Source organism: Hoplias malabaricus, chromosome 4 (assembly GCF_029633855.1).
Source record: "Hoplias malabaricus isolate fHopMal1 chromosome 4, fHopMal1.hap1, whole genome shotgun sequence".
Lineage (NCBI taxonomy): Eukaryota > Metazoa > Chordata > Actinopteri > Characiformes > Erythrinidae > Hoplias > Hoplias malabaricus.
Window position 1 is genome coordinate 37,269,268 of NC_089803.1, and position 27,699 is coordinate 37,296,966.

At 38.9% G+C, this 27,699-nt stretch overlaps 1 protein-coding gene across 1 annotated transcript in view; it reads left to right on the forward strand.

Annotated features, from left to right (window-relative positions):
* Positions 1–519: 519 nt before the first annotated feature.
* Positions 520–27,699, forward strand: part of myo5c (myosin VC) — a 35,056-nt gene continuing 7,876 nt past the window's right edge. The window contains exons 1-32 of the mRNA XM_066666862.1: positions 520–793; positions 1,259–1,369; positions 5,305–5,473; positions 14,353–14,497; positions 14,761–14,917; positions 15,071–15,214; positions 15,330–15,411; positions 15,794–15,901; positions 16,042–16,148; positions 16,637–16,902; positions 17,067–17,148; positions 17,246–17,386; positions 17,509–17,631; positions 17,744–17,827; positions 17,920–18,048; positions 18,339–18,436; positions 18,512–18,598; positions 19,043–19,154; positions 20,291–20,502; positions 21,803–21,968; positions 22,087–22,233; positions 22,779–22,943; positions 23,273–23,366; positions 23,451–23,514; positions 23,695–23,875; positions 24,402–24,495; positions 24,588–24,651; positions 24,834–24,911; positions 25,085–25,265; positions 26,529–26,622; positions 26,739–26,802; positions 26,897–27,065. Of these exons, the coding sequence (XP_066522959.1) occupies positions 767–793; positions 1,259–1,369; positions 5,305–5,473; positions 14,353–14,497; positions 14,761–14,917; positions 15,071–15,214; positions 15,330–15,411; positions 15,794–15,901; positions 16,042–16,148; positions 16,637–16,902; positions 17,067–17,148; positions 17,246–17,386; positions 17,509–17,631; positions 17,744–17,827; positions 17,920–18,048; positions 18,339–18,436; positions 18,512–18,598; positions 19,043–19,154; positions 20,291–20,502; positions 21,803–21,968; positions 22,087–22,233; positions 22,779–22,943; positions 23,273–23,366; positions 23,451–23,514; positions 23,695–23,875; positions 24,402–24,495; positions 24,588–24,651; positions 24,834–24,911; positions 25,085–25,265; positions 26,529–26,622; positions 26,739–26,802; positions 26,897–27,065 (3,945 nt within the window). The 5' untranslated portion in view covers positions 520–766. The remainder of the gene's footprint in view (positions 794–1,258; positions 1,370–5,304; positions 5,474–14,352; positions 14,498–14,760; positions 14,918–15,070; positions 15,215–15,329; positions 15,412–15,793; positions 15,902–16,041; positions 16,149–16,636; positions 16,903–17,066; positions 17,149–17,245; positions 17,387–17,508; positions 17,632–17,743; positions 17,828–17,919; positions 18,049–18,338; positions 18,437–18,511; positions 18,599–19,042; positions 19,155–20,290; positions 20,503–21,802; positions 21,969–22,086; positions 22,234–22,778; positions 22,944–23,272; positions 23,367–23,450; positions 23,515–23,694; positions 23,876–24,401; positions 24,496–24,587; positions 24,652–24,833; positions 24,912–25,084; positions 25,266–26,528; positions 26,623–26,738; positions 26,803–26,896; positions 27,066–27,699) is intronic.

Below are 27,699 nucleotides of genomic sequence, written 5' to 3' on the forward strand. Positions count from 1 at the left end.
TTGATTCAAAATTGCATGGCATCAACAAATCTCAAGCCACTCTTCAACAAGAGACAGCGTCAGAAGCGTCTCGCTTTCAAAAAGGACTGGACTGCTGCCGAGTGGTCTGTCATCTCTGAGGAAAGTAAATTTTGCATTTCCTTTGGCAATCAATGTCCCAGAGTCTGGAGGAAGAGAGGAGAGGCACAGAATCCATGTTGCTTGAGATCCTGTAGTACATTTTTTTTCCTTAATAACACTGACTTCACAATCATTGTCCATACGAGACCTCTCTCTCTCTCTCTCTCTCTCTCTCTCTCTCTCTCACACACACACACACTCAACGTGATGGGGAGAACTACATTTATCTCTTCACTCTAGTTTCTCTCCTGTCTCTGTACATTCCCTCAACTTTCTCTCGGTCCCTTTTCAAATTCTGTCTCTTGTTTTTAATAATTTTTTCTCTTTTGTTCTATGTCTCTTCTATAGAAGCCCGTTCCATTCTCTTCTGTCTCTCCCTCTTTTCACCCATATTTCCTCTCTCTCTGAGGAATGCTGTCCTCAGCTCTACTAGAGTAAGGATCCTGTTTCTTTTGTTTTCTGAATCCTTGTTCAAATGAACACACCCCTTCAGTAAGCAGGTGTCACAAGACCTGAGGACGGCCAGAAAGAGACGAAGTCCGAGCAGCGGCGGCGGAGAGACTGAGAGTTTACGATGTGGGGGGATATTTATCCGTAGTTTCCTCTCACAGACCGGGAGTGTGTGGAGGGTCCGGGGAGCGCGGTCATGGCCCTGCAGGAGCTCTACACTAAAGTACGTCAGAAAACGAAAGTGCTGCACCTACAACAGATTTACACACTCACTCTCTAGTCTTTGCGGGAGGCTGAAGTTGGCTTTATTTAACGTTAACGTACGCAGTTAAAGTTACCTTCAGCCGCCAGCGAGTAAAGACCGCATTTAAGGCGGAACGGATAACTGGCGAAAAAGGAGCCAACTTCGTGTCTTGTAATTTTTTTTCTGTAGTGTAGCTACTTTTCTCCTGTTGTGTACTGTCGGGATTCGTTGGCTTGTTTCTATGACAACGTTCACAATAATGTAACATATGGCAGAAAGTCTCAAACGTGAAGCCATCTTGTAATGTATCAAAACTAAACTAAATGTCGAGTGTATAATGTAGTCCCCGGGTGTTTCACGCTGTCATTTCAATTCAATCCTTTCCATTTTTCCGCTGTTGTATAAACGCTCTCAGTGAACTCTCCTGTGCTCTGGGTTTTTCAGTATAACCGAGTGTGGATTCCCGACTCGGAGCAGGTGTGGAAATCTGCTGAAATCCTCAGAGACTTCACTCCAGGAGACACAGCTCTGCATCTACAACTCGAGGATGGAACTGTGAGTAACTTTGGAAAAGATGCAGACATACATTACTATGTGTCGTGCTTTAATACAATAAGTATTATAACAGCTGTTATAAATATTATCTGTACAGTTACAGAAAAAAATGCTGTACTTCACCACAGCACATTAGCTATAACTCAGTACTATGGCAATATTATAGCATTATAGCAAGGCATTGGCACCATACAACTCCCGGGGTTCTGGGTTTGGTCCTCACATTGTGTCACTGTCTGCAAGGATTTAAATGTGAAATTTGACCTCTACACTTAACCCATTCATGGCAGTGAACATAGTACAACGGCTGCTTAAGAGATCAAGGTTTCAGTGGGTGACAGGTTTGTCTCTAAAGCCAAGCTGTTGTAATCCATGCAGAATATGGATTGGCCTTGTCTTACTGAAATAAATAAGGCCTTCCCAGAAAATCACATCTGCATGGCAGCATGTTGCTCTAATTTAAAATAACTTGTATATTATCGCTGTCCAATTAAAAACATGTATCTTCATTTTTGTTGAGTTTTAATTTACTACATTATTTGAACACAGCATCGGTCCTTCACATTCTGTGAAAAATTCAGGATGAATGGACCAGTAGAAATGTTCCAATATTACCTGGAATAAAATCTTTTTACATACACTTTCATTGAATGTTAAAGTGCTTATTTTTCTGTCTGCTGTAAAGTTACTTTGGGAAATACAAGTTTTTAATTGGGGCAGCACAGTGGCACAGGAGGGAGTGTTGGTGTCACACAACTTCAGGGTCCCTGGGTTGTGGGTTTGAGCCCCACTCTGAGTGAATGTCTGTGAGGAGTTTGGTGTGTTCTTCCCGTGTTTGCGTGGGTTTCATCTGGGTGCTCCATTTTCTTCCCACAGTCCAAAAACACATTGGTAGGTGGATTGACTACTCAAGTGTTCCTATGCGGGAGTTCTGAGTAGGCACCGGACCCACCATGACCTTGGACTGATTGTGCAAGTCAATCATGCCATGCGTGCTATTCCACTCCTATACCATCACAGACATTGGCTTTTATTCACTGGATCATAGAACATTTTCCACTTTGCTTCAGTCCTTAAATTAATGAGCTCAGGCCAGAGGATGTATAGCTTTTTCTATTAGGTTTTATTTACTTTTTAGTGATGAAGCACCTCATAGAAATAGCTTGTGGCTGACTTCCATATCTACAGATGCACTCACTTGTGTTTAACAAAATGGGTCATGACCCAATGCTTTGCATCAGTGACATGCATCAGTCATTTGAGCTTGAACACTACTGCGTAGACAGTTCATTGTACCTCTTGGTGGGCATGTGTAAAGAGTGTTCAGATATGTTTTAGTTCAGATGTGTTTAACTTCTTTCTGAAAATAGAGAACTCTTGTGGTTCACTATGGGTTCCAAGAAGTTCTTTGCCCTTGGACCACCCTTTGGGGTTGTATGACCTGTTATAGAGAATTCCCCTCATTTAAATGTGACCTGTTGTGGATGCACATTTTTACTTGCTGTTTAAAATCCTGTTATGGTTTCGTGTTTGTATTTATGAGTTTTGACTAGTATTTGGGGATGCAGTGACAAAATGTGTTCACAGACAGTGGCTTTGGGAAGTGTTTCTGAGTGATTTCCACCTGAAGGCCTGAACACCACAGTCAGCTAAAACTGGTTTTAGGCTAGGGTGACCAGATCTGAGATGGTGAAAAACAGGACACGTCTCGGGGTGGGGGAGTTGGGGGGGGGGTGATGAGCTCTCGTCTCTCACTGCAGTTGTATGCTTAGCTGAACCTATGTGTGCTTTTAGTTCCTTTACACCTTTATTTGCTACACAAAACATGGGGATTTCTTTTTAGCTGCTCGAGATGAGGGTGGGTACATGAGCTTTGCCTGACGTAAACAAGGACTACTGACGTGCAGACTGACCAATTAAATGTTTACAGAGAAGGTTATCAACCAATAACGGTAGCTCTACAGTCAGACCGTCCAATCAGAAGATTTTAGGCTACTTCACCACTCCCCCTTCTCACTCAAGCGAACCAAATGGAGTAGGGGAGGGTGGGACTAGTTTGTGAACGAAACGCTTCTCGAAGTTCTATGAAAGCTCTAGAAAAACAAAATCCTGGATGTTTGTGAAATTCCGCCTGGACATTTTTTTAAGTCTAAAAAAGAGGACATGTCCGGGTAAAAGAGGACGTCTGGTCACCCTATTTTAGGCCTTGTCCCATACTGATAAAAATGAATCCAGATTCTCTGAATTTGTTAATGGTATCATGTACTGTAGATGATGACAGCTTCAGGTTCTGTGCTATTTTAAGTTGATAGCATTATTCTGGGATTTTTGCACTACTTGCCCGCAGAATAAGGTGAACACCTCCCTATGATCTTTACTTCTGAAAGACCCATTTTTAAACTCAGTCATGTCACCGACCTGTTGCCAGTTAAGCTCTTTCTGTTGGGTTACACAACCTTACCTGCTTTTTGTGCCCTGTCCCAGCTTTGGAACATGTTGCTGTCATTACATAACGTATGGGCATATATTTAAAAAAAAAAACACACCAAATTTTCTCTGTTTTAACATTTGAAATATTGTATTTACAGTTTTTAGTTAAATATAGGATTTAAATGATTACACATCATTGCAATATGTTTTCATTTTGCAGTGTCCTAACGTTTCTGTAATTGTGGTTTGTAGTAATACTACTATAATTAGTAATAATAACAATAATAATAACAATTGTGTCATGTAACAATGGTAATAGTGTAGTTATTTTTGTTAATGTATGTATAAATTAATCCATAAACATATTTGAGAAAACTACATTCAGCAAAGTAATGTTTTTTTTTTTTTATGAACACAGAATATAAATAATCAATAGGACCCTTATAAATAATCCATAGAACACCGTTATAAGACACTTATACTAGTCCTGGAGACCCCTGTGTAATTTACACTCTTGTATTTTTCCTTCTCTAACACTTGAAACCGCTCAAGCTGTGGTTGATTATTAGCTCATGATATCACTGAGCTGTGTGCATTGGCGGAACCTATGAGGTGCTGGGTGGGGAAGTTGAGAAATGCAGAAGTAGGTCATAAATGAATATATTATTAGGTTGTGTTTACTTTTTAGAGGTGAAGCACCTTATAGAAATGGCTTGTGGCTGACTTCCATATCTACAGATGCACTCTCTGGTGTTTAACAAAATGGGTCATGACCCAATGCTTTACATCAGAGACATGCATCAGTGATTTGAGCTTGAACATCATTGCCCAGACAGTTCATTGTACCTCTTGGTGGGCATGTGTAAATAGTGTTCAGATATGTATTAGTTCAGATGTGTTTAACTTCTTTCTGAAAATAGAGAACTCTTGTGGGTCACTATATCCAAGAAGTTCTTTGCCCTTGGACCGTCCATGGGGGTTATATGACCTGCTATAGAGATTTCCCCTCATTTAAATGTGACCTATTGTGGATGCGCAATTTTACTTGCTGTTTAAAATCCTGTTAGTGATGATATCTTTTTAAGATAAGATCTTGAACATCAAATATAACATCACCAGGACCAGACAGTCATACGTTGCTAAACTAAGTTTCCTGTAGTTGTTACAAAAACAAGGATTCAAATTAATCAATAAGGATTGCTTAAAGAGAGTTAGGACTTTCACTAGGAAAAGTTGCATAATCTCAGAATTATTCAGAACTAATCATCATTATCTTATATAAGACACATGAACTCTTTAAGTATTAATAGACTTAGAAACATAAAATCATGTTTGTCTTGTTTTGACACTCTATGAATATGGAATTCTTCCAAATACTTTAAATGAATGGGATTTGATTCATTTATATTTTGCTCATTTACCTTAAGCCCATGACACCCCTAAATGCCCGAACACAAGGATAGAAGGCTTATCATGATGATGTAGGTATCTATGTGTTGTTTCAGGTCCTGCAGTACCCTGTGGAGGTGTCCAGTCAGTTACCTCACCTCCGTAACCCAGACATCCTGGTGGGAGAGAATGACCTGACAGCGCTGAGCTACCTCCATGAGCCTGCAGTGCTGCACAACTTGCGTGTCAGATTTGTGGACTCCAGAATCATCTACACATACTGTGGTGAGTGAGTGCAGACAGGAATTGAATCAGTGGAACTCTTGAAATTAGTTTAATTTAGTGCTAAATACACACACACACACACTATACTTAAACGTATGGTACATGAACATTATTGTCACTAAAGTACCAACATTGTAAACGAAACTTTTAAAAAGTCCAGTTGTGTTCCCTAAAGTGTGTAAAATAAAAGAATGTATGACCTAGAAACAAGGTGTGTGGCATGTGTTATTAGGGTTGGATGATATGGTCAAAATTTATATCACAATGTTTCTTAATTTTGGTTGATATCATATAAATCCAATAAAAGAGGGCCTGACTCACACACTTTGTTCTGGTTCATTCCAAAGTGATCGAAAGTGCAGTCAGTCAGGTAAAGTTCTTCTGGCATTCAACAAAACCCAGACTCATCCATAAGACTGCCAGCTAGAGAAGCATGTTTCCACTGCTCAAGAGTCCAATGGTGGCATGGTTTTCACCACTCCATCCAACGCTTGGCAGTGCTTTTGGTGAGGAAATGCTATGAATCTCCCAGCCCACAGTTTTTGTGCTGATGTTAATGCCAGAGGAAGTTTGGATTTCTGCAGTTATTGAGTCAGGGAAGGGCTGAAAACGTTTGCTCACTGTGTGCCTCAACCATCTACAACTGTGCTCTGTAACTTTATGTGGTCTGCCACTTCAAGGGTGAGTTGCTGTGGTTCCACTTCCACTTTCCAACAATACCACATGGATTGTGTAATATTTATGTGGATCGTGGAGTATCTAAGATTTGTTACAACAGTGGTATTCTACAACAGGATTCAGTGTGCTCTTTAGAACGACACAGTCATTCACAAATATTTGTAAAGGCAGAATGCATGGTGAGGTGCTTTATTTCATACAGCTGTGGCAATGAGGCTGAATGGAACACTTGAATTCAATGATTAGGAATTGTTTCACTGCATGCTTTGTTAGCCCCTTTAACCCTCTTCTTCAATGGTCAGGATCATCTCAGTGCAAGTATGATTTGGGTGATTTGGATTGATGTGGTGGTGATGTGTTAGTGTGTGTTGTACACCACCACCTCGTCAGTGTCACTGCGGCACTGAGAATGATTCACTATGTAAATCATACCTGCTCTGTGGTGGTAACTTTAGGGTTCTGACCATTAAAGAACAGGGTGCTAACAAAGTATATGGACTACAGTCTGTAATTGTTGAACTACAAAGTGCTCCTGTGTGGTCAGTGGACCTGAGAGAATAGACAATGAGAAAAGTGGCCATGGTGTCATGGCTGATCTGTGTCTATATTTCGGGTGTGTCAAAATTAAGGAAACACCCATAATAAATTGATCCATTTTTAGACACATGACCAACATCTTTACCTCAGCAACTACACACTGCTGTTATAATGCCAGGTTTTAAAAAAAATCAATCTATGATTAATTTCCACCCTTACTCTGACATATAATCTGCAATTAAATTGATATAGAAACTGAAATTATTTAAAGGGGAAAATAGTTATAAACTAAAATGTTTGTGTAAATGTGGACACCCACTTAGTCTGTGTTTAAGATTATAAAATTACATTTACACATGTAATGTTCAGTATTCAGTGTACACTTGACATAGATTCCACATTTTAACCCCACATTTAGTTCAGCTATTCTAGTATAATTTTTCTGACATTTACTAAGATGCAAAACTGTGGTCCATAATAGAGCTTACAAAATATCTAAAGATCTCAAAATCTCACTGTCGCAATGTATTACAAAGTGTCAAGATAAAGGTAATTCCATGCCATTTGATGTTCCATGGAACACAGTGAAGACGGTCATCAACAAGTGGTCGAACTGGTCGTCACTCCAAGATTGAGTACACAAGTAGAAAACTGATCTGGGAGGCTGCCAAGACCCCAACTGCAACATTACAGGAATTTGGACTGGAAGGTTGCTGATTCGATTCCCATGACTGGCAGGAAAACTGGTTGTGCTGTGAGTGTAGGAACAGAGGGATTAAATGCGGAAAACACATCTTGTTGCATATTTCATAATGACATATAATTGCATGTTATTTACCATAGGAACACCATACCCACAGTGAAGCATTGTGGTGGCAGCATTATACTTTGATAATTAAAAGCCAAGAATGTAGAAACAATTAAAAAACAATACAAACAATACAAAAAGTAGACAAGAGCACCTTTCATACAATAGCAATTCAAATCATTTTACAGAAAAAACAGTAAAACGAAATGCAAAAATTAAAATAATAAAAGTCCATTAAAACAATTAAAACAGTGCATTAAAAGGAAATACATAAAAAGAGTAAAAGAAAACATGATAAAAATGATTCAAACTATTTAAAATGATACAATAAAAGAAAAGAACTAAAGTGCCATTACAGAATAAAAAGTGCAGAGCATTTTAAACTGAGCTGTAAACTTGTTCAAACAGGAATGTTTTAAGTCTTGATTTAAATGTGTCTAAAGTCAGGGCTCTTCTAATATTCTCAGTTAGCTTGTTCCATTTAAGAGCTGCATATTTAATTTTAACCTGAGGCAGGACTAACTGACTAGTTCCTAGAGTTCCTGACTAGTTCTCTCGGCTTGGCTCATATCTCTGGAGTAGATCTGATAAATACTCTGGTCCTACACCATTTAGACATTTATAGACCAGTAATAACACCTTAAAGTCTATTCTGTAACAGACTGGTATTGAGTGTAAGGATTGAGGATGGGGGGATGTGATCTGTTCTTGTGCTCTTAATGAGAACCCTGGCAGCTGCATTTTGAATCTGCTGAATCTGTTTAATGGTCTTTTTTGGAAGTCCAGTTAAGAGACCATTACTGTAATCAATCCTGCTAGAAATAAAAGCACGGATACGTTTCTCCAGGTTTGGTTTAGTCAGAAAATCTCTAATCTTACTGATGTTCTTAAGATGGCAAAATGCTGATCTAGTAACTGCTTTAATATGACTACTAAAACTAATATGACTACTAATCATTAATTCACAAGAAGAAGAGGGCTTTCAGAGCTGGAGACCGGGAGGAGGTGAGAACGATTCAGAGGGAACTGAAGAGAACCATCAGGGAGGCTAAGGAAAGATACAGGAGGAAGCTGGAGTGGAAACTCCAGCAGAACAACATGAGGGAGGTCTGGAGTGGTATGAGGACCATCTCTGGCTTAAGGTCCAGCAACAACAGGGGAGTAGAGGGCAGTGTGGACAGGGCCAACGAGTTAAATTTGTTTTTTAACAGATTTGACACTGTGAGCCCTGATCTTCCCCTCCCTGACTCCTCTGCTGTCGGGCCTCAACAGCCCACTCCACTTCCCCTCCCTCCCCTTCCTGATAGCCTCCCCCCCTCCTGTGATAGTCCACGTCACACCTCCTCTCCTCCCCCACCAGGGACCTCTACAGTGAATCTCACAGCTGACCAGGTGAGAAGACAGCTACAGAGACTCCACACGAACAAGGCTGCAGGCCCTGATGGTGTTCCCCCCAGGGTGCTTAAAGCCTGTGCCACCCAACTTTGTGGAGTCCTGCAGCATGTCTTCAACATGAGCCTGAGTCTCCAGAGGGTCTCGGTGATGTGGAAGACGTCCTGCATTGTTCCTGTGCCAAAGACTCCGCGGCCCAGTGACATCAAGGACTACAGGCCGGTGGCACTGACGTCCCACATCATGAAGACCATAGAGAGACTTGTCCTGGATCACCTCCGGCCCATGGTCCAGCCACTTCTAGACCCCCTCCAGTTCGCCCACCAGCCTCGTCTGGGGGTTGAGGATGCCATCATCTACCTGCTGAACCGAGCGTATGCTCACCTGGATAAGCCAGGCGGCACTGTGAGGGTCATGTAGGGTCATGTTTTTTGACTTCTCCAGTGCGTTTAACACCATTCAACCTGCTCTTCTGGGTGACCAGATGAACGTGATGCAGGTTGACGCCCCCCTCGTGTCCTGGATTGTTGACTACCTGACTGGCAGACCACAGTATGTACGTCTGCAGCACTGTGTGTCAGACAGAGTGGTCAGCAATACTGGAGCCCCACAGGGAACTGTCCTCTCTCCCTTCCTCTTCACCCTCTACAGCACTGATTTCAACTACTGCACAGAGACTTGCCACCTCCAGAAGTTTTCTGATGACTCTGCACTTGTTGGATGTATCAGCAGGGGTGATGAGGATGAGTACAGGGAGACGGTGAACGACTTTGTTGCGTGGTGTGAGCTGAAACATCTGCAGCTCAACGTGACAAAGACAAAGGAGCTGGTGGTGGACCTGAGGAGGGACAAAACGCCAGTGACCCCTGTGTCCATCAGGGGGGTCAGTGTGGACATTGTGGAGGACTATAAATATCTGGGAGTACACATTGACAATAAACTGGACTGGGCTAAAAACACTGACGCCCTTTACAAGAAGGGCCAAAGTCGTCTCTATTTTCTGAGGCGTCTGAGGTCCTTCAACATCTGCAGAACTATGCTGAGGATTTTTTATGAGTCAGTTGTGGCCAGTGCCATCCTATATGCTGTTGCATGTTGGGGCAGCGGGTTGAGGGTGGCAGATGCCAACAGACTTAATACATTGATCTGTAGAGCCAGTGAGGTTGTGGGTGTAGAGCTGGACTCGCTGACGGCAGTGTCTGAGAGGAGGATGCTGTCTAAACTGCAGGCTATTATGGATAATGGCTCCCACCCTCTTTATCACATGGTAATGAGACACAGGAGCACGTTCAGTGCAAGACTCATTCAGCCAAAATGCACTACAGAGCGCCACAGGAGGTCATTCCTACCAGTGGCTACCAGACTTTATAACTCCACACTTAAAGCACGACACCTTTCACATGTACAGTAATAACAATAGAACAAATTTTTTAATTATGAGTGTAACAACTCAAATGTGCAATACTCTTACTGCTGTATACAGTATATCTGTATTTATTATTATAGATGTGTACATATTGTAAATTTCCTTTTGTGTTAAATTTTAATTAGAGTGTTTATTCTTTTACAACGGGTTGCTACTGTAATAATTGCAATTTCCCCCTGGGATCAATAAAGTATTTCTGATTCTGATTCTGATTCTGAATCTGAGTCCATTAATTCACCAAGGCTGCAAGCCAGTTCTTTAGATTTGAGGGCTCTCGAGTCCAGATATGCAGCCAATCTGTGTTTCTCATTGCTGTCCCCAGATAAAATAATCTCTGTTTTATCCTTATTCAAATGCAGAAATTTGTGTCCCATCCCGCTAGTGATGTGTTCGAGGCACTTGCATAAGCATGCAAATCTGAGTATCATATGCATAGCTGTGATAGGATAGCCCATAGTTTTGTAGAATCTGGCCAAGAGGAAGCATGTATATATTAAATAAAAGTGATTCAAGAATAGAACCCTGGGGGACACCACAGGTAACTGGCATGTTCTCCAAAATATTATTTTCTAAGTCTACAATGTAGTTCCTGCCTTGCAGGTATGAAACAAACCACTTTAGGGCTGTTCCTGAGATTCCAACCCAGTTTGCGTGTCTATTTATAAGAATCTTATGGTCAGTGGTATCAACAATGAGGTCAAGAAGTAATAGAAAAGATACCTTTCCAGCCTCTGTATTTAAGCAAATGTCTATAATTACTTTAATTAGAGCAGTCTTTGTGCTGTGATTAGACCGGAACCTGGACTGGAATTTGCCTAGGCTGCTGTTTATGGACAAGAAACTAGTGATTTGCCTGAAAACTATTTTCTCAATGATTCTGCCAAAGAAATATAAATTAGAAATTGGTCTGTAGTTATTTATCTGAGATTATTCTAATTTTTTCTTTACAACTGCAGTTTTAGTGAGCCCGGAAAGACCCCTGACATGAGTGAGGTGTTTACAATGTGTGGTGTTTACAATGTACACTCTTTAAAATTTGGTTGGTAGTTTGTCAAAACTCCAAGTGGATGGTTTGAGATGACTAACTGTGTCAATTAAAATTTCATTATTAACAGTACTCTGACATTTTAACTAAGGTGTCTTTATGAAGTGATGGGGAGGGTACAGACTCAAGACAGATTGTTGGATGTGGATGTACTAATATATCATCTGATATTCTGGATTTTAATGTTAAAAAAGAAGGCAAACTCATTACATCTCTCAGTTGATACTGATTCAGGGGTCATTTGTGTCGGTCTGTCGACCACGGTGAAAAGGATTTTGCTGTTAATGTTAGTGTTGTTCATGACGATGCTAGAGAAATAGGATTGTCGTGTTTTGCATATTGTTGTATTGTATTCATATAACCTATCTTTGTAGATTTCTTTGTGAATATGAAGACTCGTTTTACGCCATCTTCATTCTGCCTTGCGATATTCCCTCTTTTGGATTTGAACAACAGAAGCGTTTCTCCATGGTGCTTTCTGTTTGCAAGACATAGCCTTCACTTTAACTGGTGCAAGCTCATCCATAACACTGATGTAGCGGAGTCAGTGATAATTAATTATAATTTGATTAATAATTAATTGTTTGATTGATTTTGCTAAGCTCCATGGTTGGGAGCCATTAAATAATATGTAGTGTCTTTACCTGTCCAATTTTAGCTTGAACATGTAAGTCATCATGTTGGATGACGTTACATATTATATAGCAGAATTAGCTAGAATTCATTATTAATGAATTATTATGCTCATTTACCCGCTGTAGGTTCTTGGCTCTGAAATTGAATCTGACCCAAAAGTAATAATTCAGTACAAGAGATGTGCACACACCAACAGATCACCAAGGATTAGTTTTATCATACAACTGGTTTATTAAATGTAATATTCAATATTGAATATTGATTATACATTCATATAATGAAATGGATTACAGCGATACATGAGGGAGCAGGGAGATTAATATATGAGGGAATTTCTCTATGATAATTACCCTAAATTCTAAAAAGGATATAGTTTAACCCATCAAAGCATTCAACACCAATCTCCTGAGCTTATGAAGGAAATGACACCATGCGACCTTACGTGTCCATGGAGATTGCTTGTAGGATGTCGCTGACGTGCAGGGATTTTTGGCGCTGGGCTTTCTGGAGCATTGTAGACACAGGCCTTGTAGCATTGCATCAGCGGCTGTTCCTCTTCTTCGATTTGGCTTTGGTCACAGACACAGTCTTAGATACGGCCACCACTTTGCTGGAGCTGGTGGCGTTCTGAAGGTCTCTGTGGGGATTCTCCATCATTGCTGATCTGCCTCGTTGTGAGAGACACGTCTATGCAGGTCTCTTCTGCGCCTTTGCTCAGAAGATTTTTCTGAGGGAGCCTGTGGCCTTCTTCTTCATTGCTGATCCTGAAGCTCTTGTCACCACTTTGAGGGTCAGAGGTCTGAGGTCTTTTTCATGCTCTGGGCATGGCATTGAGCTTTGCTGGGTTTAAACTATAGCTTTTCAACTAGAAATAAAAAGAATACTTCAGGTTGGAATATCTGGGATGTCTTAGCTGAGCTTCAGAGCTGGAAGTGAATTCTCCTTCCTTCCACCCCTCCTCTTTTCTTCTCTCTCTACACTTTTTCTATGTTCTGGCCTGGAGAGAAGAGAAGAGCTAAACAATCTCTCCAAGAATTAAGAATTCTCTCTGAACTGACTGAGTATTCAAATTCTTCACCACTGGTTTTTAACCAGATTTTAGGAAACACACCTTGCATGCCTGATTGGTCCTCAGTGATTGAGGATTGGAGTACCTCTTGCTCCTGATTGGTTTTCTGTAGTTTCCTTGGTAGTGACATCACATGAAATTTATGACACTTGACAAGCCAAAGACTTAAGGAAGATTCCTGTTGAATGAATATCCAAGAATTCTGAACCATACTTTTGCAATATAAAAGATTATATGTTAACACAAAATAATATCATCCAGACAAAACCATGTTTTACATAATTCTTAACCCAAAAACACACAGAGTATGTGGCTACCTTGGCTACCCAGTAATACATACTGATTTTTTTTTCATACGTAAATTCATATAAAAAGGTGATTTTAAACACATGTAAATTAATTCCACCCATTTTGAAATGAATGGAATTCATTTCACACAGTGGTACTCATATGCAACTTCAAACTGTTTAAACCAATGGGAATTAAGATTTAATTCCATGGTTTGAGATTAAGCAGTTTTACAGAGAGCATAAACTGATCCTTGGAGTGTCTCTGCCATCTTCTCTTGACCCTACGAGATCTTGGGTCATTCCATTCCTGTAGTGTGGTTTACCTTTTCTGCCTGGTGATCTCAAATTCCAATCTGGGCTGTGAAAAGAGGCTAGGTCTCTGAATTTTGCCATATAGATTTTTAGTATTAAAATCCCAAAAAGTCATATTTCTTTTATCAAAAATTAATGTACATTCATCATAGGGTACTACACTGACAATTTTTTAATTATAACTATTCAGCAGATTATCAACAGAGTCTGACTGTTCACATGGTGTAGTGCACAGTTTACTCATGAAAATTGCAGCTGTGCAGTCTTTTATAATTTTCTGCCCATTATGACTGGTGAGGCCCACATATGAAAGAACACACAGTAGTGATCTGACAACGCAACATCCTTCACAGTGGCCGATATGTTAAGACTCTTTGAGATAAAGACATCCAGCGTGTGACCATGACAATGTGTGCTCCCTGTAACATGCTTTGAAAGACAATGAAAAGAGTCCCATATGGCATGTAGAAGTAAAAGTATTATAACTTGAAAATCCATTAACATTTTATTGTACATGTAACTGAGTAAATAGTAATACTAGATAAATACATACTGATTTTTTTTTTTAACAGTGCATAGATTGCTGTTCCTGGTCAATTAAACACCTTTATCTCACTTTTGAGGAACTGTCCTGTAATTCCTCTTTTTGTGATAACTAAATCTCAATTTAACATTGTGTGTCTCAGGCATTATCCTGGTGGCTGTAAATCCATATAAACAGCTCCCCATTTACGGAGATGCAGTCATTCATGCTTATTCTGGCCAGAATATGGGAGACCTGGACCCCCATATTTTTGCAGTGGCCGAAGAAGCTTACAAACAGATGGCAAGGTAAAATTATATGTGAATTAAAACAAGCTGGCCTTGATAAGCTTTGGAAGACAAGCCATAAAATCTACACATAATCAGTCAAACAAACACCTGTATCATGTAATTATTCTTTCTATCGTGTTAGGCCATATATTTGTTTCATTGTAGTTTTATTTTTGTGTTCAGTAAGATCAGTGAAATTGAAACAGTTCTGTATATACGAAGGTACAATTTCTTACCCTGCTTGTTATTGTCATTCTGTTTTCATTCATGTGTTTACTCAGAAACAATCGGAACCAGTCTATCATTGTGAGTGGAGAGTCTGGAGCAGGGAAAACGGTGTCTGCTCGCTACGCTATGAGATACTTCGCAGTTGTCAGCAAATCTAGTAGCAACAAGCGCGTGGAAGACAAAGTTTTAGCATCAAATCCTATCACTGAGGTATTGCTGTACACCCACAATACTCATAACACGCTGTTATATAAAAGGGATAATGTGCTTAAAGTTCAGTATACATCCTGTGCATTTCAAAGCCTTCACATCAGTGTTTGAGTGCATACAGAAGGCAGTAGATAATGATGTGTATATTTTAAGGCAATAGGTAACGCAAAGACCACAAGGAATGATAACAGCAGTCGATTTGGAAAGTACACTGAAATCAGCTTTGACAGCAGATATCAAATCATTGGTGCCAACATGAGGACGTACCTCCTAGAAAAGTCAAGGGTTGTTTTTCAGGTAAACAACTTTTCATGACTTTGTAGGTGTGTTGTTGATATATGATGACTTTTATTGTTTGTTTATGCATTTGTTGGAATGACACTGCATTCTCTTTTAATGAAACTTCTTACAGTCTGAGAATGAGAGAAACTATCACATATTCTACCAGATGTGTGCTTGTGCGGACCAGGCAGATTTTAAAAGCCTAAGACTGTGTGAGTGTATTTCCTCTTTGTTTGATTTTTTTTTACATATAGTGATATGTATTGCCAAGTCACATAGAATGTGGCAGGTCACATTATGTATTTCCATGAAAAAAGTATAATCCGATGTTTTTACTATGTTTTTAATTATGAACTTTTAAATGAATTTGCTCATATAAAATTTTTGCAAGCTGTACTGAGATAGACAAAATGTCATGTTAAATGTACTGTTTTTAAGACTATACCTTGAAAAAGTAAATATTCTATGCCATTTAATTCCTTAAAATAATATTAATGTAATTTCAGAATGAATTTTTATTTTTGTTAGTATTTGCTACATTATATACAAGGGATAGTGTGTATTTTACTCCTCTATTGTTATATATCCCTTTAGTGAGTGCAGATAAGTTTAATTACACCTGCATGGGAGGTGACTCAGAGATCCCAGGAGTAGACGACTGTGCTGACATGGCAGAAACCCGCCGTACTTTCAGTCTGTTGGGTAAGAAGCAGGAACTTGTGTGTTGGTTATTGTCTATGTGACTTCACTTCAATAGCAAATACAACCACATCGATATCACACAGGATCCCTTTCACTATTGCTTCTTATTGTATGATGTTGCTGTCCTGTTGCCCCTTTAGGACTGATGGAGGACTTTCAGAGAGATGTATTTAAAATGTTGGCTGGAATTCTGCACTTGGGAAATGTGGTGATTAATGCAGCTGGCACAGACCAGTCTTCTATCAGTGTAAGATATTTTTAAGCTGTGTGTTTTAAAAACGAATTTGTGATGGGAAAGCACAAATCCTGTATATCACAATACAATGTCTATGTGACTAGTAAACCTTGTATCTCCCACAAAGTAATTTACAGATTTAAAATGTTCTTATATTGTAAAGTGATATTATTTTATTTTTGAGTAATTCTGGATGATTTACATTGGTCCATATATCATAACATTTTTAGACTGTAAATATGTAGATTTCAAATTAAGAAAAACAGAGACAAATGGATGCAAAGTTCTGTTCTGAAATGTTAATATTATATGTATTTATTACATAAATAACTTAAATTTCTTGAATGAAAAATCAAGAATTACAGATATATTTGTTGAATAAATAAATGGTTTTAAAATATTTTTATTTCATTTAATATTCCTTAACATACTTACCTCATTTTTCTGGATATTCCTGTCATGGAAACAGCAATATTATTTGACTTTTTTCTTTTTCATAGTCTTCTGACTCTCACCTGGCAGTGTTCTGTGAGCTTCTGGGAGTCAGAGCAGAAGACATGAGCCGTTGGCTATGTCATCGGCGTATTGTCCTAGCTTCTGAGACAGTGATCAAACCTCAGCCAAGAGAACGTGCCATCAACGCCCGCGATGCACTGGCCAAACATCTTTATGCCTATCTCTTTGACTGCATCATCAACAGGATCAACCAAGCTTTGCGTGTGCCTGGAAAACAGCACTCTTTCATTGGAGTGCTGGATATCTATGGGTAAGCATTCATTCATTCATATTCTGTAACCACTTATCCAGTTCAGGATTGCAGTGGGTTTAACTGTGTTAGCTATTTTTTTATTGGTGTGAGTTCTTCAAAAAGGGACCACTGGGGAAAAAATTGAGGATTAACTCTTTTCCATCGCATTTGGAATTTTATAGGTTTGAGACTTTTGATGTGAACAGTTTTGAGCAGTTCTGCATCAATTATGCCAATGAGAAGCTGCAACATCAGTTCAACTTGGTATGTTACCTTCCATTTCCGTTCCCTCACTGCTGTAACAGCCTCTTTCAAACTGGTAGAGGCACAACAGTTTAACCCTGTGTCACTCTCTTTGTAGCATGTGTTTAAACTAGAGCAAGAGGAGTACATGAAGGAAGATATCCCATGGACATTAATAGATTTCTATGACAACCAACCAGTTATTGATCTGATTGAGTCTAAGATGGGTATCCTGGACTTGCTAGATGAGGAATGTCTGGTAAAAAATATAAACATCTTTCTTTACACAATGAGCTGGATTCCTAAACATGGATTAGACCTGGTCTTGTACTATATTGCAGTGTCATTCTTTCTCTCATGTGCTGTTTGTTTTTGCCACAGTTTCCTCAGGGGACAGATAAGAACTGGCTGCAGAAACTCTATAATTTTATGGGCTCTAATCCTCTGTTTGAGAAACCTCGTCTGTCCAATGAGGCATTTGTGATTCAGCACTTTGCAGACAAGGTGGGAACATGTGCTATATGTCTTGTAATAAATGCACATTCAGTCAGACAGGCCTTACTGTCAGGTGGATGAATAACGATGGTGCTATTCAAGGCACATTTCATTTCTTCAGGTAGAATATCGGTGTAAAGGATTCTTAGAGAAAAACAGAGATACCCTGTATGAAGAGCTGGTGCAGACCATGAGAGCTAGCAAGGTAACGATAGCTCCAACACCAATTTTTTCCTTTTTAGAATTTTGCTTTTTTTTCTACTTTTGCATCTGATATGAAACATGTTGTTTTCTTAGTTTCCTCTCTTGGCAGATTTCTTCAGTGAAGAGGAGAGTTATTTTGCAAATAAGGGTGTCAAAGTGAAAGCAGCACGGCCTGTAGTCAAACCAGCCAATAAACAGCTTCGGAGCACTGTAGGAGACAAGGTGCACAATTATGCACTTTATTTTTTATTGTGGCTAAGTGTGAATATGTCTGAGTTATGCTTGATTTGTGTGTATCCGTATATAGAAGAAAAGAGAGCAGTAAAATGTATTGAATTTTTGTAATAACTATTGAATTACAAAGTCTAAGATTTAAAGCTAAATAATAAACCCAGGCTTAAAGGAGTTAAACATTTGCTCAGATCAGTTAAGTTAAATGAGAGTATCCTCCCACTTTGTCAATGTTCACAGTAATTGAAACTTTGTGTTCCTTCTGCTTGTCTGTTTGACAGTTTCGCAGGTCTTTGTATCTGTTGATGGAAACACTGAATGCCACCACACCCCATTATGTCCGCTGCATTAAGCCTAATGAAGACAAGCTGCCTTTTGAGTGAGTGATCTTAAGTAGGCTCTCATCATTATTCATATCTTACCTTATGTTACTGACGTGTGTGTGTTTGCTCAGATATGACTCAAAGCGTGTGGTGCAGCAGTTGCGAGCATGTGGTGTGTTGGAGACTGTACACATCAGTGCTCAAAGCTACCCATCCAGGTAACTTGTGTCAGTCTCACTCTCAACACTGCTTTAAAAATCCTTCTGTATTTCACCTTACTTATGTTGCTCTGCAGAGGGTAAGAGATGGTAATGTGATTTGGTTAAGGCCATTAGGTAAATGTCAATGTTGTTGATCTACACTGTAAATAGATGCTTTAATGTTACATTCAATAATATGCTATATTCTTAAATTACACTTTGTTATTTGTACTTTGCTGTGAATTCTGGGAGGTAAAGACTTTAATTATTGTATAGGTTTTTTCCAAATATTTTGTTAATCTCTACAGATGTAAATTTGGAAAAACTAAGAATATTGTTTCAAATTCAAAATAGAAAATGTAATTATTGTTAAAGCTGAACTGCATTATTCATGGAATCACTAATGATCATTTGTCTGACTGCACTTAGATGTGAACCTGAGCTGCTTATGCTGTTTTGCAGATGGACGTATATAGAGTTTTACAGCCGCTACAGTATTTTGATGAGTCAGACAGAGCTCAGGGCAGGGGAGAAGAAGCAGATTTGCAAAACTGTGCTGCAGAGACTCATCACTGTAAGGAAACCAGTCCAACTGTAGCTAATAACATATTAATCAAGTATACAAACTTTCCATATGTTTAGATTCTTTTGATGCTAATTTAGAGGAAACAAAGAGAATTCTTTATGATTTCTTTTAAACTGAGTTTGTTTTCATGGATCAACCACAACATTAAAGCCACAGACTCTTTGGTTTATTTTGTTACAATGGCAACTGTCAATGGCTGGGACATATTAGGCAGCAAGTGAACAGTCAACTTTTAAATTTGATGTGTTGGAAGAAGGATAAATGGGCAAGAAGAAGAATTTGAAGGATGTTGACATGGCCAAGTGACGGTTAGATGACTGAGGCAAAGCATTTCCAGAAGTGCATATCTTGTGTAGTGTTAACAGTATGCCATAATTAATACCGCCCAAATACCATCCAAAGACGGACAGCTGGTGATGATGGAGGAATGGAAAAAGAAGGACTTTCTTTTATATTATGAGTACAGCTGGGTGCATGCGATTCACATATGTAGGGAAGAGATGGTACCATGATGCAAGTGGAGTGATGCAATGTTCTGCTGGGAAACCTCTGATCATGGCATTCATGTGAATGTAAATTTGAAACATACAAATTTCCTAAACTAAACTACTTCATTATAACAGTACACTACAAAAATGGTCCAGGAATGGTTTGAGGAACATGGAAAAAAAGTGTAAGATGTTGACTTGGCCTCCACATTCCCCAGATCTCAATCCTATCAAGCATCTGTAAAATGTATTGAATAAAGTCCAGTCAATTAAGGCCCCACCTTGCAACTTATAAGAATTATAAAATTCACTACTAACATCTGGGCGGCACGGCGGCACAGGTGTCGCAGTCACACAGCTCCAGGGGCCTGGAAGTTGTGGGTTCGATTCCCGCTCCGGGTGACTGTCTGTGAGGAGTTGGTGTGTTCTCCCTGTGTCCCTGTGTGGGTTTCCTGTGGGTCTGAGCTGTTTTGGTAGCACATGGGGACCTACACAATATTAATATTAATTAATATTGTGTTTAATTAATGATCTTATGTTTGATCAATGTAATCTGGAAAATATGTTAAACTGGCACCTAAAAAGATTTCCTAAGAAGTGAACAGCACTGACGGTGAGTTTTTAACTCCCAAACAGGACTCAAATCAGTATAAATTTGGCCGGACCAAGATTTTCTTCCGAGCAGGGCAAGTGGCATACCTGGAAAAGCTACGTTTAGATCGTCTGCGGACTGCCTGTATAACCATCCAAAAACACATGAGGGGATGGAGCCAGAGAAGCAGATATCTTCGCATGAAACAAGCTGCCATCATCATCCAGCAGTACATCCATGGAAAGAGGCAGATCAGGTAATAAATGTGTAAAAACGTTCATTCATTCATTTTCTGTAGCTGCTTTTCCAGTTCAGGGTCACAGTGTGTCCGGAGCCTACACAGAATCACAGGGCGTAAGGCAGGAACGTATGCATGAATGACATGTTGTGCTCATAGTAATGTATAATCAGTCACACATTCTACTCATATTCATTCTGGAAAGTTTTCTCAGTTAAAGCAGCAGTTCCTCCCAAAAAGTCCCAACTTGAAATAATGTAGATCAACCAAAACATGTTTGATGACTGGAATACAAGGCTGGTGTAGCTAACATGCAATGAATGATTATAGTCATCAGTAAACATGGACAAAAGCATATAAAGTATTCAACTTACACAACTGAGCACAAGACAGGTTTAAGAACTGTGGACCATCATAGCTTAAAAGAATGCCATGGTCAACATATCTACACAGGAAAGTGTTCGTCATTTCAATAATTTATCTACCTACGCTAGTGAAATGCAAAATATTGAATGAGCCACTGTCATTTTTCCTGTATTTCCCAGTTTCATGTTTGACTTTCTTTTTCCATCTTAAATGTGCCACTAGACAAGACTGATGTTATCTCCTTTTTGATTTTGCCCTTTCAACTTCAGTGTCATTTTAGGAGGCAGGTGTTTGCTTCTTAGTCAAACATTTGGTACCACTTAAAATGCGTCAGTTTAAGCAGCTAATATTGCATTATACGCCAGCTTTTATTTATCATTTTAAATAGGGAACTATGCAAGGCTGAAGATAGCTTTTGAAACTCTTATTTCTCACTTTCTTCTTTTAAAGCCCAGAAACCACATAATTTACACTTTGAAGCCACACATGTGCATCTGTTTATTTATAGTTTTGTGGAAATTACATGCTGTTACCTGTTCAGGAGAAAATCAGTTAACTTGGCATCTGTCCTGTAGTCTTGCTGAGCTCTAAGCTGTCTCCACATATCAAATACATTGCCAAAATATTTAGAATTGTTTTACTCATGAAGCTTTGAAGGAGGATGCTGAGGCTATTTAGGTCCAGTAAAATCTAATATGTCTGTTTTCTTGCTTGTTACTTCATTGACTGCAGCACACTGTGTTTGTGTCTGCTATTGTGTGTCATACCTGGCAACCCGGGTTGTGCAACCTTCACTGTAATTGGGTATAAATTTTAAATCAAACCAAACTTCACTGTGATTGGGATCTCAGGCCAAAACACCAGTAGGCTTCTGCTTCAGAACAGACACTCCTCAAAGAGAATTATTAGGATCTCAGTGTCAGTGTTTGTTGTGGCTTGCTTTTTTTTCTAGGCACACAGTGACAGCAGCTGCACTGAAGCAGGGTTGGGCAGCAGTGGTCATCCAAAGACACAGCCGTGGCTATCTTGTACGACGGCTTTTCCTTATTTTTCGTGTCGCTACCATCACTATCCAGGCTTATACCAGAGGGTGGATGGCCCGCAAGCGCTACAAAAAGGCAATGACTTTGTTTGTATAAAATAGTTCATTTATATAAACTTGGAACTTAGACTTGTCTAAATAACATTTAATTGTGTGTATGTGTGTGTGTGTGTATACATGTGTCACTGATGTAGATGGTGGAAGAGCACAAGGCTATGGTTTTGCAAAAGTATGCTCGGGCATGGCTGGTGCGGCGACGTTTTCAGACCATGCGCAGACTTGTCCTAAACGTACAGCTTTCATACAGAGTCCAGCAACTACGCAAGAAAATAGAGGAGCAGGTGAAGAAAAAAAATCTGTTACCATTTAGAAGCCCCTAAATCTTTCTTTTTAATAACATTGTCAATGTATCTTTAACAGAGGTATATACAGTTTTCAGTTAAGTGTTTTTTATTTTATAATTGTGCCCCTTTGACCTTTTGTATTGTAACATTATTTCTGCTTATGAGTGTTATTTTAACAGAACTTTCAACTACTAATAATAGAAATATGCCGTTGAATTAGACACAAACTAATACATTGGTCTATATATTACTTATATATTACTAGTAGTTACACATACAGGAAAGCTAGAAGTCATTGCCATCTGCTTTTATTTGTTATATATTGGTTTGTTCCTAAACGAATCAGTATGTATTTGTAAGTTTTAGAAAATTAGTAAATCATGTTTAGTTTTAAAGCTCAATTAAAAACTGAGCTTTATATAAATGCTTTACCTATGTACTTTAAAAAAAACATTTATTAAAATTGTAATACACTGTTATTAGTGTATTAATTTAAACAAAAATATAGAACACCAAGTTATATAAGACTCTTTTCTGTTCAGACTAAAGAGAACCGTGGACTTGTGGAAAGGCTGACAAGTCTGGCTAATGCACATGCTCAGGCGTTGGACAGGACTCAGGCTCAAGAGTTGGAGCTTAGCAAAATAAGATATGAGAAGGTAACTGTGGAGGAGAGAGAGAGGAAAAGTAAAGAAAAGACTGAACAGGTAAAACATCCAAATATATTTCAGTTGCACTTCAATTGTGAGAGGCTTCTATACATTTCCTACACAGGCTTCATTAATGGTGAAATTCTGTTGATTATAAACAGATAGGTGTAAGATAAGGGTTAGATTTTAACCTCACGTCCTACCCACCACATTAAACTGGAGTTTTTGTAGAAAATAGCTTACATTTGTGTGTACATAGAACAACACGTACCATCGTTGGTAGTCTTTGACAACTACAGAGAGCATTTTACTCATTTATCCAGAGGCATACATTAATTATGGTAATGAAGAACAGTTCTGACCATGTGTGCATTTGACTCTGTAAGGTGATTGCTCAGCTTAATGTTGAGATGGATAAAGCCAGCCTGGAGAATCAGGCTCTCCAGCAGAAACTCAAAGACTCAATACAGAAAATTACAGGTAGACTAAAGTAACAAATTAAAAAAAAATTAAGCCACGCTCTCGACCAACTGACAAAAAGCATAAAATGTCACTTTTTTGCAGACGATTTTGAAGAAGTCAAGAAAAGGCTCAGAGAGGACCTGGAGCGACAAGAGAGGCTACGAAAGTAAAAAAATATATATTTTGCTGACAATTTGCTTTTTATTTAAGTCTATTTCAAGAAATGACAAAATGATGGCAAGATTTAACTGTTCACTCAACAATGTACATTTGTTATTGGCAGTAATAGTGTAAGGATTAGTTATTGTTAATATTCAGTGGAAGATGTTGTGCTGTGGATTGTCAGGGTGGCAGAGCACAGCAGTGAACTGCAGAGAGAAGACTTAGAGAAGGAGATATTTTCTCTCAAGGAGGAGAACCGCAGGCTCAAGGAGGAAAAGTTTCAGTTGCAGACGCAAGCTGAAGAGGACACACTGGTCAACAAAGAGCTGCAAGAGCAACTCACTCAACTCGCCAAACATGTGAAGGTGGACCGCACAGGATTTTTACGTTTGATCACAGTTTTGGAATAGTTACCTTTTACAATTACTGCTAACTATGCAGTAAACTGGCATGCATGCGAGAGATACTAGATTTCAAACCAATACATAATACACACCAATACATAATATAGTTTAAGAAAACTGTATGTCATTGTAAATGTCATATCATATTTCTCTGTGAAATTACAGCAATATACACAAGCAAATGTATACAGTAAATTGCACAGACACAGTAGAATTGCTATGCAGCCTTTCTGATTAATTATATCAAAATGGTAATTTATTAGCATTGAAGTAAAGTACTTATAATGAATCATAATCAAAAGCCTTGTGATATCAGACCATTTTCAAATGTAAGATTATCCTATTTATACTCGGTATACAGTATGTGAAAAACAGACAGGCCATTTGGTTTTCTAAATAACTAATCAGTTTTTATTTTTGTGTAATTGTATAACACGTGTTATATAAATGTTTCTAATGGAATAGATATGACTGTTTATTTTACTAGGTGATACCAGATTTACGTAAGGAGATTCACAGCCTCCAAACAGAGAAAGTTGAATCAGACAAAAAGATGAGGGTGCAAGCTCAGCACACTACAGGTACGTATGAGTATAATGAGTAATACATATGGGTAGTACATTCTAAATCAATTCTTCATGTTTTGATGTGAAACATATTTAAAAATTTTCAGAGAAAATTAACTGGATTACGAGGCAGCTTCTCTGTGAAGCTAAAGAAGAGGAGCTTATTCTCAGGTTCTGTCATACTGCTTACTTTTTCAAATGAATTCAAATGAGGGGGAATACGTTTTTCTACTCAAAACTAACTCTTATGACTTATGTCCTTTAGACAGCTAAAAACTTTTCCAATAATGATACATTTTCATAGGCATAGGTTCTTCTGCATGCTCTGATATCAGTGATTGGTCATGTTTTAGGATGAAGAAAGAGGCCTCAGAAAATGCTTCCGATGGAGATTTTCAATTTGCACTTGAAGGGCTGCAGAATGCTATTAGGTTTGAAAGTTCAATGTATACATTTTCTTTTGGTGTTTTTTTGTTTAGTAATTGTTCATTATATTTGCTATTATGCTTTCTACCTTTTTGTTTCTTCTTTGTTTCTCTATCTATCTATCTATCTATCTATCTATCTATCTATCTTTCTTTCTCACTCTTTCTCTCTGATGTAGAGTGGTGGAGACTCAGTTTAAGGAGCAGAAGGAAGGTTATGATAGTCAGCTGGAGGCACTGGTTTTTAAGAATGACCACCTCACCAGAGAGTATCAGCAACTGCAAGCTCTCTTTCAGGAGAAGAATGATGTCAACTACAGCATTGGACAGGAAGTGGCCCGCCTAACAGCTGAGAACATGGTATTGTTGGACATCACACAGTCACCTTTTTTTTTACAAAGACAATTTTTACCATTTTTCATTCAGGTTTCTGAATGTTGGAAAATGTTAAAGGAATACAATGTAAACATTTTTTTGTCTCCTGAGCTCCCCCTACCTGCTACTGAGTGTAAATCACATTCACATATTGACTCCATGATAACACCCATATATCACTCATATTACACACTGTACAGTATTATTTCAACAATAAAATGTAACTTTGGTGGTACACTACCTGTTATAACCACTGCAACTGACAGAAAAGCACTTATTAACAAAATCAATGTGCAACGTTGTGAAGTTTGCTAATCTGCTAAAGTTAGCAGTCACAATCCCTGTCCCACTGCACAGTGACTCTCCTTCTCCTCCTTGCTCTCTCTGCCATAATATCCATACCAGGAATATTGAGATAGATTCTTCCTGTAGCTAGGTAACCACCCATGAGATTTGTCCTGTAAAGTGTTACACATTTCTCATAAGAGTCCTCTGCCGTGATTCATAAGTTGCTTAGTGCAGTAAACAAGCAGAGGCTCCAGTGTAGCAGCCACAGAGGCTCTATTCTCCCTATTACAGCTCTGTGAAATATTACAATCATTTAGAAGCTGTACATAGTGTTTCTTTAAGCCTGCAGATATTGCTGAGCAATCAGTTCATCAAATATGATGGTGCATAAACCGTTATTGTTCACGTCTACTGAAGGATGGCCACAGCACTCTAGAATTATGGGTTTACATTCTCCCCCATACCTGATTCAGTGCACCTCCCGTAACGAAAGTGAAATCTATAACACAAACAAATATAAACAGGGAACACAGTCTGAAAACAAGCACAAGTGGCAGAAAACAACAAACAAGAAAATACTGAACAGAAAACAACTGTGAACTGGGGTAGACAAATGCAAAACACAAAGACATAGAAACTCTGAGCTAAAAGCACAACACCAGACAAGGGAGCGCTGAAACCAAAGGGGTATATATAAGGAGCACAGACAAGAAACACCTGGGAAGGATAACAAGGGACTAAAGACAGGGCAGGGCTAAGATGGAGACAGGAACCAAGACAAACAGAGCCACGTGCTAAAGGAGCACATGGTAGACAACAGAACTCAAAACACAGAAACGGAGAAGGAAGTGTGACATATAGCACACACATGTTCACTTTTTGTTATGATGTCAGCACTCAGAAAAAGATTTCCAATATGTGCCTTTTTAAAATACATAATTAAAATTTTTTTGAGTTTAGGTGATTCCAAATCTGAAGCAGCAGGTCGCAGAGTTACAGCGACACAGACAAGAGCTAGAGGCTCATTTAAATGATCAAAGCACTGAGATGTCTGGTGAGCACATCAGCACAAATTAACACTGGATAACTTTTGACAATTTAATTTCTTTGTTATAGCTTCCTCTTGTGGTTGGGATTCTTGTGATGTTTTCACCCAAATTTATTTTACAGAAAAAATATTGAAAGTTTCAAATGAACTTCAGAACAAAGTTGAGGAGGAACGCTCCCAACGAAGGTAAATATCACTTATTCAATAAAACCCTACACTTTTTAATTTTAGAGCTGATGTTGTGTGTACATTTATATTTTGTGTTGATTTCTACCCACAGGCTCCTGGAGGAGAGGAGCAGAGAGAGTGAGAGAGAGAAAGAGCAGATGGAGAGGAGGTTGGAGGAACTTATGCAAGAGATGGCGCAGCTGAAGAGACTCCAGCAGACAGATAGTGAAGCCAAGAACAAATTCAGGCAGGAGGCTTCCCGCCTTACTGCTGAGAACATGGTACGTTTGTGTGTGTTTCGTGTCCCAACCAGTCTGTGTACATCACATGTCATGAGTAATGTGTGTGTGAATTTAACTTGAATGAAGTGAAGTGAACTGAACTAAACTGAATATAATGCACATAGAAATACAATCAAAATGATTCAACCCCATAGTAAAATAGGTTTATTAGCGAAGTTTACAAATTTTCAGCTGTTTGCAATTAACAAAATAAAACTATTTTAATAGGTAGGTGGATTGGCGACTCAAAAGTGTCCGTAGGTGTGAGTGAATGTGTGTGTGTGTCTGTGTTGCCCTGTGAAGGACTGGCGCCCCCTCCAGGGTGTATGATTCCAGGTAGGCTCTGGACCCACCGCGACCCTGAACTGGATTAGCGGCTACAGATAATGAATGAATGAATTAACTATTTTAATAGCTCAATACAAATAATATAACAGACTACTGCAGTCTCAGAGGTAATTATAATCATACACAGGATAAGATGAAAAATGTCCTGTGTGTCATTTTTGCTTTAACCATATATTTCATCACTAAAGGCCTTCTTCAGTTCCTTCATTCTCAAGAGAACCTGTGAAAAAAAGACGCAAAATTACCCAACATTTCAATTCGGATGGGATTACTATAACCTGGGGTC